Below are 13,357 nucleotides of genomic sequence, written 5' to 3'. Positions count from 1 at the left end.
AGCTCTAAAATGGAGAGATTAGATAAAATGCTGACTGAAGAGGCTAGGGATTAGTTGGGATTAGGCCAGGCTAGAAATGCCACAGGGTTTTTTGTCTTTATTTATTGTGTTTTCTTTTTTTTCTCACCTTAGGGGAAAAGTAACAGATAACAAGGGAAGGAAGGAGTTAAAGGCCTTATTTTAACCATGTAAATCCTGATTTCAACCACAGTGTCATTTCGGTACTAGACTGGAGAGAAGGGGGGTGGTCCCAAGGGCCAGCCTGCAAAGTGGCGATTGGGAGCCAAGGTTGGCAGAGCAGCAAACAATTCACTTTTGGGAAGTTCTCTGAATATCTAGGGTGATCTGAGTCCACTGCCCTCATTGTACAGATAAGGAAGAGAGGAGGAACCAGTGCAAGATCCCACCAGGAGACAGAGGCAGGGATTCCCGCCCCACGCAGACACAGTGTTTTCATCTCCCTCAAGGTGCCGCCCCACTGTCTGACATAACACAACAGGTCTGGGAGGAGGAAGAGGGCATCAGTCTGTCTGTGGTGCTGTTCCCCAAGACAGGATGGGGCCCAGGCCTGGGGTTGGGGACAGGCAGGCTGGCGCCTGCAAGGCTTCCAATCCCTTACCTAGCCTACTCTAGTCCCTCTGAGCAGCATCCTATCTCATCCTAATCCTTGCACCATGACAAGTGTGGGGTAACCTCTGACTGCCCCTAAAGCCTCTACCAGTGGCTGCTGTCTTCAATGCAGGTAGCCCCTCAGAGGCCACCCGCCCATCCTCTCTCTGGAAGTCAGAGAGGGCAGGGTGCTTGCCCCAAGATCAAAGAGCAAAATGCTGTATTCCTGTGCCACCTGCCACTCAGGGTAGGGTGGGGACCGGTTTGCATGATGCTTCCCCGCTGGCTCTTGTCCTTTGTGAACAACCCAGACCCACAGAACACAGGAAGTCCTGTCCCCGTCCATAATTAGCTTATAACCTGGAGTGGAGGTGGGGAGGGAGGGAGAAGTTCTCCTCTGAGTTCTCAGAAAGGTCCTGTCAGGGCTCTGGACGGAGCCCGGAGCCCGCTGAGGCGGCGGTGCAGTGGTGAAGTTAGATAGGAGCCCCACCCTTCAGCTGTCCGGCCTCAGCAATCACCTTGGCACACAGGGCGAATTGTGAGAATGTGATGTAGAGCCTGGAGGGCAGTTCCACCTCGCCCCCGTAGGCACTCAGGAGAGGCCTCAATTTCCCCAGGTGGGGCTTGCGCAGGTCCCCCGCCCCTCCGCCCCCCTGCACGGTTTGCGGGGCCCAGATCCTGCGTGCCTAGCCAGCACAGCGCGGTGGGCGCCCCGCCCGCGGGAAGAGGGGGGGCACGGGCCCAGCACACGCCGTTCCCTCTGCCCCACAGGCGCCCATGTTGGTCAACCCAGCAAGGAGCCCAGCCCAACCCGCCGCTTTCAGCTTTCGCGAGTCCAGCCGTTCCCCCCTTCCCCAGAACTGGTATGGGTGCGCACACCTCCGGCTGTCGCCCACCTGCGAGCCCGGGGCTGTTCCAGCCGTGATCTGCTGGCGGACTGGGGCTCAAGGGCTGGATCTCCCACGCAGCCTCGGGGAGTAGGTGCCCGGCGTCGGGGGTGTTCCCCCGCGACCGCCTCCTCCATCGCTGAGCTGCTTCGAGGCTTCGAGATTTCCCCAGCCCCCCTCCTCTGCCGCCCCACTGTACAGGTGCGGAAACTGAGGCCCAGCATGTAGCAGCCACTTGGCCAAGGTCACCCTGCCTGTGGGGACTGGAGCCCAGATTGCACCTCCACCTGGGCGGCGCCCGGACCGACACAGGTGGGAAGGGGAGAGGCTTGCTGGGCGCCGGCACCCCTGCCCGGCCGGCGCCCCTCACTCACCTCCAGCCTCGGCGCCTGGTCCCAGATCTCACCAGCGCCGCCACCTCCGCGCACCTGGCCGCGTCCATCAGCGCGCCCCACCCTGAGCGAGACCCCCCGCCGCCGCCCCCACCCCACGCCGGTTGGCCCCTCGGAGCCTCCGCCACGGCCCCCTCCACCACCGCCTAGCGGGCTGCGGGGACCCGGAGCCGGGAGGGCTGGGCTGGCTGGCGAGCCGAGCTCCAGCCGCCCGCTCCCCGGGGCCCTAGCGCCGCCCCGCGCGCCCCGCCCAGCCCTCGGAGGTGCGATTCCCTCCCACTGGGGCTCAGCCTGCAGCCTCCCCGTTGGGTCTCCTCCCCTCTTTCCTCTCCCTGGCCTCACTCTCTGCTGCTTGAGTGTCTCTCTGTTTCCTCAATTTCTTTCTCTCTTGGTCTGTCCCTAAATTCTGCCGCTATTTCGCTCAGTTTCTTCTTGTCTCTCGCATCTATTCACCCCCACCCAATTTCCTCTGTCCTTCCCATTAACTCCATTTTAAATCTGTCTTTGTGATCCTGTCCCCCATAACTGACAGCACCTCCAATCTCACCAGCCAGTTTCCTTTCAGACTCATATGCCTACCCTCTCAGGCCCATCCCCTCGCTCCTCAGCAGCAGTAACTGCAATAACCGTTCAGGACTGCGCAAGGACTTAGGCAAAGGGGGGTTGAGGAAGACTGTCACCTCCCAGGCTGTCTGGGGCCATCCCCTGACTTAACTGGCAGGCCAGCAACAACAGAGGCAGTGATGCTCAGAGGCCCATGGCAGGGGTCATTGTGCATCAGAATCAAACAGGGACGCTGTGGAAAGTTGAGATTTCCACCATCAGGTGCCTCCTCCCAGTGGTGGAAAGGCTGGCAGTGGGCTTGGAATAATGAGCACTCTTCATTCCCCCAGCAATTCTGAAACAAAACCACACTTGGAAAAACGCTGTCCTGGGTTTTCACCAAAGTTTCCCTGGGTTCCAAGTGCCCCACCCCCCTAACCAGGATGATTCCACTTGCATGGTTTTTCTATCAGGGTTCTGTGTTTCGAGTTCTGCTAGAGGAAGTTGGAAATGTGCTGACGTAAGCCCACCCACCTGAGGTTCTGTGAAAGGAAGAGCCGCAAGTGGCCTGGTTTGAGATGTCCCCTTTCCTCCGCAGATGGACTTGGAGTACATGGGGTCAGTTCACAGACAGGACAAGCCCTCCCCATCTTCTCCTGATCCTCTGCTTGGCTTCTTGGCCACAGAGAGTTCCTCTGACCCAGTGGCTGCTCTTGTGCCAGGGCTGCCCCAGTTGGCATGGTGGGGGAGCGGGCCCTGAAGGGGCTGGGGGATTGGCATCAGGCAGCATATTGCCTGCTCTGTGAGTGCATACGTTATAGCCCAGCCTGTGAGAAAGCAGGAAACAAACTGTGTGGGAGACAGAGAGAGAGAGGGAGGGAGGCTAGGATTACTGCGTGGGTGGGTATGAAAGTGAAAAAGATGGAGAAAAGGAAGGACAGAAAGCGGTTCGGTCTGTATGTGGGCGTGTGACAGTGGGTGTGCAGAGTGGATATGCCTGCAGAAAAAACGTGTGTGCCTGCAAGAGAGATTGCACAGTGTAGGTGTGTGAGCACAGGAAAATGGAGAGAAGAACATGCTTTTAACCTCTATCTAAGGGAAGGAATGTGTGTGGTTGTATGTTTACTGATGGGACTGCTATGTATACAAATTTGATGGATGTGCCCACATGTGAAAGTTAGACCTGCATGAGTGAGGCAGAGGTCTGTGGGAGGGTATGTGGCCAATGCCTACCCTATGCACGGGTGTGTTGGTGTCTGAGAGCATGTACGTGTATGCGCATGTGTGCAGATGTGAATATATACCCATGAGTATATGCGTAAGAACATGGTGTGGCTCAGACGATAAAGCGTCTGTCTACAATGTGGGAGACCTGGGTTTGATCCCTGGGTCAGGAAGATCCCCTGGAGAAGGAAATGGCAATCCACTCCAGCACTATTGCCTGGAAAATCCCATGGACAGAGGAGCCTGGTAGGCTACAGTCCATGGGGTCGCAAAGAGTCAGACACGACTGAGCGACTTCACTTTCACTTTCATGGTGTGTAGACATCATTTGCTTGTACCTATGCTTGCAGGGGGTGTGAGCGTGTATGTGTGGGTGTGAGCGTGTATGTGTGGGTACATGCGTGAAGTATATGTGAACCTGTGAGCCCTGCCTCGATACCATCACCCCCTATTATGGTCACCTTGGTGAAGGGAGGGAAGGGGAGTAGGTGGGACCTTGCCTCTGGCCTCTCTTCCATGGGCCTGAGGAGCAGGGGCCTTGTCCCTGGCCCAGTGACCACTGTCAGCTCTCACCATGGACCCTGACTCCTCTACCTCAACGGGATAGATGTGGCCAGGGGCAGGGCTACCCTGACAACCCAGATCCATACCCCCATCTCCACCCCAGAGGCTCGGAGCTATGTCCAGTAGAGTTGGAAGGGTCTCCAAATCCTCCTGATACCCCAGGCCCCCAAAAACAATGGCCTGGAGAGGAGGGAAGGTGGGTCTCCCAAAGCCCTGGGCAGAGAAGGCGTTGGACTGGCAGTGGATCCCTGGTCTCCCTGGGAGGAGAGGATATGGCTTGGCAGAATCCCCCACCATCCCTCAGAGCCCAACCTTCCCCAGCCCCGTGGGTGGAAAACACAGCCTGCTGCCTTGTCTCCATGGAGACAACGCAGCACAGAGGGTGGCTGAAAGCATGGGCCAGACCTCCCGGGGTTCAAATGTCAGCTCCTCCGCCCACCAGCCTAAGACTTCAACTTGTCACTTAAACTTGATATGCCTTAGTTTCCTCATCTGTGAAACAGTTAAGAAAAGCGTGCACTTCGTAGGGTTGTTTAGAGGATGAGACGAAATAGCCCACACAAAGCATTAAGCCCAGGGCCTGGCAGCTGAGCTGGGAGGTAGAAACCCTGGGTTCCCGCTCTGGCTTTGCCACCAGCTTACTGTGTGACCTTGGACAAGCTACTTGCCATCTCTGGACTTTAGAATCCCCACAAGATTAACCATAGGATAATTTCAGCAAGCCCTGCCAGTTATGATCAGCTGAGACTCTGTGGAAAGGACAGCGGGGGCTCTCTGGTGAGCTATAGACTGACTAGCACTTATGAGGAGCCCTAGGTAACTTTCCTTCCCACGTTTATTCTCTCAAGTTGGCAGCAGTTGATGGCAAGAAAGTTGAGCTGCAGTCTGCTGCCCACTTCATCTCTTTGCATCCCCTGACCCTCCAGCCTGCTAAGGACCCCATTCGACCCTGCTCAGTCGGTACCCAGGCCTTAGAGAAATGGCACTGGATCCCACCTACCCCAAGTGCTGAATGCCCAATGCAGAAGATGCCTTGGCCCATGCTTAAAACTTTCAGGGAACACTCAAGAGAGGCAGGTATAATTGTGGAAGGATGGATGTAATTGTCTGAAGATGCTTATAATCCTTTGGCGGTAATGGGAGGAAGCTTTAAAAGGAAGCCCTAACCCACTAATAACCTGGCAGCTCCACAGGCCTCTTCCCTCTGGATCTCCAGGCAGAGAGAAGAGACTGTGGCCACTCCCTTTCCCAAGGGAGCAGAAAGGCTAGTGTAGGCTCTGACCCAAGACCACCCAGGTTTCTGCTCTCTTGCAAGACCCAGCTTCCTCTCTGCCTCTACTTCTGAGAAGTCTTCCCTGCCCACTCCATCCTCCTGAGGTCACTCCTGCCTCTTCTGTCCTAGGAAATGTTCGGGACATAACTAGATAACAATCTGGCTAGATGTTAAAGAGAAGAATGAACCAGACTGTGAGCAAGAAGAAAAAGATCATAGTCTCAGCTCCAGTGCTGACTAGGACCTTGGGCTTAAGTCTCTGAGCCTCAATTACCTCACCTGTACAATGGGGATAATAAAACCTACCTTGAAAGGCCAGAGTAAGATCAACAAGAATGAGATACTATGAAATGAACCAGCTCTGTGTGAGAAGCTAACAGAACCCATTAATGGTTGTCTCTGCATACACTGTCTCTTCCCCTCCAAGGTGTCAGCAGACAACTCTCTGCCCAGCACTCTCCCATATAGATCCAGAACACAGTGGTAGCCAAGAGCAAAGCCCACATGCAAACACTGTGACTGAATTATGGCCTTGGAGCTTGCTAGCTGGGAGTCTTGGACGAGTTACTTATAGTCTCTGGGCCTCAGTCTTCTTGTCTGTATAATGGAGATGGTAACAGTATGTCCCTTAGGGAATTGTTTAATGATTAAATGAAATGATATGTGTGAAGCTCTTAGCACAGTGGAACTGGCACATCAGTTCAGTTCAGTTCAGTCGCTCAGTCGTGTCCGACTCTTCGCGACCCCATGAATCGCAGTACGCCAGGCCTCTCTGTCCATCACCATCTCCCGGATTTCACTCAGACTCACATCGATCGAGTCCGTGATGCCATCCAGCCATCTCATCCTGGGTCGTCCCCTTCTCCTCCTGCCCCCAATCTCTCCCAGCATCAGAGTCTTTTCCAATGAGTCAACTCTTCGCATGAGGTGGCCAAAGTACTGGAGCTTCAGCTTCAGCATCATTCCTTCCAAAGAAATCCCAGGGCTGATCTCCTTCAGAATGGACTGGCTGGATCTCCTTGCAGTCCAAGGGACTCTCAAGAGTCTTCTCCAACACCACAGTTCAAACGCATCAATTCTTCGGCGCTCAGCCTTCTTCACAGTCCAACTCTCACATCCATACATGACCACTGGAAAAGCCATAGCCTTGACTAGACGGACCTTAGTCGGCAAAGTAATGTCTCTGCTTTTGAATATGCTATCTAGGTTGGTCATAACTCTTCTTCCAAGGAGTATGCATCTTTTAATTTCATGGCTGCAATCACCATCTGCAGTGATTTTGGAGCCCCCCAAAATAAAGTCTGACACTGTTTCCACTGTTTCCCCATCTATTTGCCATGAAGTGATGTGACCGGGTGCCATGATCTTCATTTTCTGAATGTTGAGCTTTAAGCCAACTTTTTCACTCTCCTCTTTCACTTTCATCAAGAGGCTTTTTACCTCTTCACTTTCTGCCATAAGGGTGGTGTCATCTGCATATCTGAGGTTATTGATATTTCTCCCGGCAATCTTGATTCCAGCTAGTGTTTCTTCCAGCCCAGAGTTTCTCATGATGTACTCTGCATAGAAGATAAATAAGCAGGGTGACAATATACAGCCTTGACGTACTCCTTTTCCTATTTGGAACCAGTCTGTTGTTCCATGTCCAGTTCTAACTGTTGCTTCCTGACCTGCATACAGATTTCTCAAGAGGCAGATCATGTGGTCTGGTATTCCCATCTCTCTCAGAATTTTCCAGTTTATTGTGATCCACACAGTCAAAGGCTTTGGCATAGTCAACAAAGCAGAAATAGATGTTTTTCTGGAACTCTCTTGCTTTTTCGATGATCCAGCAGATGTTGGCAATTTAATCTCTGGTTCCTCTGCCTTTTCTAAAACCAGCTTGAACATCAGGGAGTTCACGGTTCACTTATTGCTGAAGCCTGGCTTGGAGAATTTTGAGCATTACTTTACTAGCATGTGAGATGAGTGCAATTGTGTGGTAGTTTGAGCATTCTTTGGCATTGCCTTTCTTTGGGATTGGAATGAAAACTGACCTTTTCCAGTCCTGTGGCCACTGCTGAGTTTTCCAAATTTGCTGGCATATTGAGTGCAGCACTTTCACAGCGTCATCTTTCAGGATTTGAAACAGCTCCACTGGAATTCCATCACCTCCACTAGCTTTGTTCGTAGTGATGCTTTCTAAGGCCCACTTGACTTCACATTCTAAGATGTCTGGCTCTAGATTAGTGATCACATCATCATGATTATCTGGGTCGTGAAGCTCTTTTTTGTACAGTTCTTCTGTGTATTCTTGCCACCTCTTAATATCTTCTTCTTCTGTTAGGTCCATACCATTTCTGTCCTTTATCGAGCCCATCTTTGCATGAAATGTTCCCTTGGTATCTCTAATTTTCTTGAAGAGATCTCTAGTCTTTCCCATTCTGTTGTTTTCCTCTATTTCTTTCCATTGATCGCTGAAGAAGGCTTTCTTATCTCTTCTTGCTGTTCTCAGGAACTCTGCATTCAGAAGCTTATATCTTTCCTTTTCTCGTTTGCTTTTCACCTCTCTTCTTTTCACAGCTATTTTTAAGGCCTCCCCAGACAGCCATTTTGCTTTTTTGCGTTTCTTTTCCATGGGGATGGTCTTGATCCCTGTCTCCTGTACAATGTCACGAACCTCAGTCCATAGTTCATCAGGCACTCTGTCTATCAGATCTAGTCCCTTAAATCTATTTCTCACTTCCACTGTATAATCATAAGGGATTTGATTTAGGTCATACCTGAATGGTCTAGTGGTTTTCCCTACTTTCTTCAATTTAAGTCTGAATTTGGCAATAAGGAGTTCATGATCTGAGCCACAGTCAACTCCTGGTCTTGTTTTTGTTGACTGTATAGAGCTTCTCCATCTTTGGTTGCAAAGAATATAATCAATCTGATTTTGGTGTTTACCATCTGGTGATGTCCACGTGTAGAGTCTTCTCTTGTGTTGTTGGAAGAGGGTGTTTGCTATGACCAGTGCATTTTCTTGGCAAAACTCTATTAGTCTTTGCCCTGCTTCATTCCGTATTTCAAGGCCAAATTTGCCTGTTACTCCAGGTGTTTCTTGACTTCCTACTTTTGCATTCCAGTCCCCTATAATGAAAAGGACATCTTTTTTGGGTGTTAGTTCTAAAAGGTCTTGTAGGTCTTCATAAAACCGTTCAACTTCAGTTTCTTCAGCATTACTGGTTGGGGTAGGACTCAACAAATAATAGCTCTTGTGTTGTTGAGCTGATGATGATCATTTTAGTTGCTATCAGCATCCCTTACATGCTTATCTAAATTAGCCTGCAAACTCATGATAGTTCTGTGAGGTAGATAGAGCTCATGTTCTTATTTTCATGGATGAAGAAACTGGGAAAGGATTTGAGGGGATCCAGAACTGCCACCCATGTCTCCTGACCCTGGCCATGGTCTATGAGAGGGGAGGGAGCAGATCCTGGGGCTCCCAGCTCTAGGGGACCTGGAGGTCTGTCTCCAAGTTCAAGGCTGCTGGATCCTCCTGGGACCCTCCGCCCTTCCTGAGCTAGGTGCATCAAAGTCTTCTCCTTGGTTGTACGTCCCCTCCTCCCTGCTCCCTGTTGTAAGGGAATAGGAAACGGTGGCCGTGGGGGTTGGTCAGACCCTGGGGAGAATTATTTCAGAAAAGAGAGTGGGCGGGAGGCTGGTGAGATGCCAGGTTGGATGTCAGCAACGCCTGCACAGAAATGAAGTGCTCCTTCAGTTTCCTGACGCACGAGCCCTCCCAGGCCTGGGTCCCCCACATGCCCTGTGCCCCGGGATCTGCTGGCAGCATCTCATGCCTGAGTGAGCCTGGTCCGGCTCATGTCCTCCCCATCTGGACCCACTTCAGCGTTTCCATGGGCCTGGCAGTGGAGGTGATTCAGTGTGGGTTTCCCTTTCCCGCCCTGCTCAGCTGTCTCCTGCCACCATAGGAAATTGATCATCCTTCCTTCCTTCCTTCATGCCACATTCACCAAGCTCTCCCCTACACGCAGTCATTGGGCCCTCACTGCAGTCCCGGTGACGTACCTCTGTCACCTCTAACAGATGGAAAACTGAGGCCTGGATGAGGAATATGGGCTCACCTCAACCACCCACAGGCTGACCAGGAGCTGTCTCTTCCTCACTTTGGGCCTCAGTTTCCCACCTGTAAAATCAGGAGGTCTGTTTAGATCAGAGGCTCAGTCTCTACTTCAAAAGCTCCATGAGGGCAGGGACCACATCTGTGTGGCCCAGTACTGCGTCCCCAGCACCCTCAGCTAGCTGCCCTCAGTGCGTTCAGCGAGATGGTCCCACCCCATCAGTTGTTCCCACTCCAAGGTCATTTGTTACCAGGAAAGATTAACAGGCAGACAAGAGAGAGTGATGGGCTTTTTTAACCAAGCATGATAACATGGCTTTCTCTCACTGCCTTCTCACGTGCCATCTTTGGCAGAGCCAAGAGTGCACTTAGATGTGGTCCAGCTGGAATGACATGGATGGCACAGCCTCCCCTGTGTCTCCATGACTGTTAGTCTGTGCAGGCCCATGAGACTCAGATGGACTCTTGTGTACCATGGGAAAATATGGCCAGAGGTGTGTGTACATGTTGAGCCCTTATGGGGTCCTCCATGACTCTGGCAGTTCAGGGGAAAAGGGCCATGAGCTTACCTGGTTTCTGGGCAATCCTGGGCCCCAGGCTGGGGCTAAGGCTGGCTGTCATCACCTGCCGGAACTTCATGGTGTCCCCAGCCTGATTGGCTCTGTTGTCAAGCTGGGGAACCCCTCGTGCCTCCCTGGAGCAACTGGGTGGCCGGGTGCCCAGGGCTCTGGGAAGCTGTGGTGGCCCTTGGGTGGCTCTGCAGGCCTTGTCCCCACTCCTGCTGGCCACTCGGTCTTCCTCCAAGTCTGTGAGCCCTGCCTCTCCCTGCAGGCCCTCCTCACCGCCACTCTCCTCGGCTTCCAAGGCCAGACACCTGTAGCTGCCATCAGGGATCCCAAAGGCGCAGGGTATAGACGTGCCTTTGCTGGGTGCCGGTGGTAGGGATGGGAGGTGGGGGCCCAGCATGGTTCAGCCTCTCCTCACGGACACAAAGAAGCTGGCGCCCGCACTGGGGCTGGGGCCAGAGACGCTTGCGTGATTGTTGGTCTCTGCTCTTCCTGGGGCCTTCTCTGGCTCCTGGCTGCCCTTCCTTCCTCAGCCAATTCACAGAGCTGGAAGGGGGTCCAACTGCAAGCCTTCCTGGCTGGGGGCGTGGTGGTGGACCCCCAAGGCTTCCTTCTTAACCTGTCTCTTGTCTGTGGGGTCTCCCCTTCAAGACGATCTATCTGCAAAGGGAGAAAAGAAACTGCGTGAGATGGTTCACTGGGTGTTACAGGCAGAATTTCTGAGTCCACTTTAGGGGGACCCTGAGAACTGACTGGGATTTGGGTCTCACGTGTCTGCAGGAAAGTCCCAAGCTTTAGTCATTCGACATCCCCAATTTCTGCTATACCCTTATGCCACCTGACACTTTATTTGCTTTTCATCTTCCCATAAATCAACTTTAAATAACTTCTATTATATTAGACTTATCTTAAGCAGTAATTGCAGAAAACCACAATTATGTTGTACTAAGTCATTTCCCCCCCTTAATACGCATTAAGTAAATATCTAGTTATTTAAAAATATTTATTTGGGCACCTCCTAGACAAAATTCTCTCATGTGGCCCAAAGGTACCTGTGCCACAGGAATCACAGGAATGCTGGTGCAGAGGGTACAAACAAGGGGCACAACCCCCTGAGGAGGCTCTGCACCAAGGATGTGGTGCCCAGGCTTTGAGCTAGAATCCCACCTGTGTGGTGGGCAACAAGCCACATGACCTTGTGAACCTCAGCATCCACATCTGTAAAACAGGAACTGTAATATTTCCATCTCAGTGTTGCAATGAGGATTAAGTGAGGAAATGTGTTGCAGAGGGTTTAAGACTGTTTCAGAGTCATAACTTAATAGATATCAACTATTCTTTTTATTCCACACACACAAAAATTTGAGCTCCTATTTACATTTTAGACACCATAAAAAGTCCTGGTGACCCAATGGGGATAAAGAAGATATAGTACTCTGACTCATGAAGCTGTGGATGGGGGAGCTGTGGATGACAACAGGGCCAATAATAATAACAGTATGATCATTTAGAAATGTTAAAAATGAGAATAATCCAGGAGAGAGGGGATGGAGGCTTCCTATAGGGATGCAAGGAGGAGAGATGGGAGAGAAACTTGGGCGGAAGAATTGGCTGGGCTGGGAGGCAGATGGAGAGTGGGTGTGGAGGAAGAGGGAGGAGGCTAGGATGCAGCCCAGTTCGTCACTCTGGTGACAGCGTGATTTCGTTAATAGAGATCAGGAATAAATGGGAAGGAGCAGGTGTTCAGGGGAGCAGGGAATTCAGTTTGGGATTTCCGGGGGAGATGCACACAGTCAGCTCCACAGAGGCCTGAAGAGCTGGGGATAGTTCCAGTTTGGAGACAAGAATTTGAAAATCACTTGTGAAGGCCCCAGGCAGGGATGGGCCGGATGGCCCAGGACAGGCAGGTAGAGCTTACGACAGGGTCGATGACCAGTTGCATTGGGAGGAAACCTTGAAGTTTACAGATATTGGCTACCAGATCTCGTATTCCACTACTGCTTAGCTGTGTGAACTTGGGAGAACCTGAACTCTCTATAACTCTTACCCTACTGCAAAACAGGGAGGAGAGAATCCTTGCAGCCCCATGGATGGTGAGAATCCTGAGAATCATGAAAGACCATGGACATTGGCAACCTCAGAGCCTGGGCTGACCTCTGCTGCTGCAGTGCCTGGAGGCCACACCTTTGTCCACAGGCAGGGCCAGGCATCCTCCACCTCAGCAGGCTGGGTCAAGGCCTTGGCTTCTGGCTGGAGCTGTGCTGGCAGAGTGTGGTAGACCAGAGGAAAGATAAGCATGTTCCCAGGTGCCACAGCACATCAGTGCCAACCAGGGGGAGGCCAACAGGCACCTCGGTCAGAAAGATAAGAGACACCTGTTACAGCAGCCTCAGTGGCAGGGAAATCAGTACAGAGAAGCCAGCCTTCTGCTTGGAGGAGAATGGGCAGTCATGATATTAAACACCTATCCTACGCTGGGTTATTCACTTAGGTTATCGAAAGAGATCCTCAGAGCCACCCTGTGAGGGAGGTACTGTTTTTATTATCCCATTTCAGAGGTGAGGAAATTGAGGATCAGAGAGGCCAAGTGACTTCCAGCCTAAGTCACACAGCTAGCAACTAGTAAGGCTGATCTCTGAACCTAGATCTGGCACCTTGACTGTGATGGACCTAGAGAATAGAGGTTCCAGAGTCTCATTCGTCTCCAAATTCCTTCTCACTCACCAGCTGCTGCCAGATTTATGCCACTACAGTTTCAAAGAATCTAGAATCTCATGCAGGGCCAGGAGAATTCTGAGACCTAACTGGCTGTGTGACCTTGGGCAGGTGCTTTCTGCCCTCTGGAGTCATTTTGCCCAAAGGCACTATGGCAGGCTTAAGCCAGATGATGCTGGAGAGTCCATCCAACCCTGGCATCATGGGATTCCATGATTCTAAGCCTTTGGCTCTCCCCACCAGCACTGCCACCGCCCCACCAGAGAGAGAGCCAGATGGCAGGAGGCGGGAGTGGGTGTGGGGGGGCAGGGCTCCCTCTGACGCCCCACGGGGCCTCGCCTCACTCTATGCCTGCTTCTGTTTTGCTCTATTTGACGGTGGCCACGGTTTCCAGGAAAGAAAAGAGAGGCGGAAAAGTTAACTTTCCGCCACCCACACAAATATTTTTGGCCGGCGTTGTCTTCACACTGCCAAGCCGG

General features: G+C 52.1%; 1 protein-coding gene across 2 annotated transcripts in view; it reads right to left on the bottom strand.

The window, feature by feature from the left end:
* Nucleotides 1-10,578, bottom strand: part of SYNPO (synaptopodin) — a 38,589-nt gene extending 28,011 nt beyond the window's left edge. The window contains exon 1 of one of the 2 annotated variants that reach the window (XR_008199701.1): nt 1,871-2,026. Coding sequence is in view for 1 of the 2 variants with exons in the window: in XM_052643423.1 (XP_052499383.1) it covers nt 10,167-10,563 (397 nt within the window). In the remaining variant the exon portion in view is untranslated. Of the gene's footprint in view, nt 1-1,870; nt 2,027-10,166 lie in introns of those variants that run through there. The other variant, XM_052643423.1, reaches the window with a different exon arrangement.
* Nucleotides 10,579-13,357: the final 2,779 nt, after the last annotated feature.

This window comes from Budorcas taxicolor, chromosome 7 (assembly GCF_023091745.1).
Source record: "Budorcas taxicolor isolate Tak-1 chromosome 7, Takin1.1, whole genome shotgun sequence".
NCBI classification, from domain to species: Eukaryota; Metazoa; Chordata; class Mammalia; order Artiodactyla; family Bovidae; genus Budorcas; species Budorcas taxicolor.
Note: the sequence above shows the minus strand (reverse complement) of the source record. Positions and strands in the feature narration are given on the sequence as shown.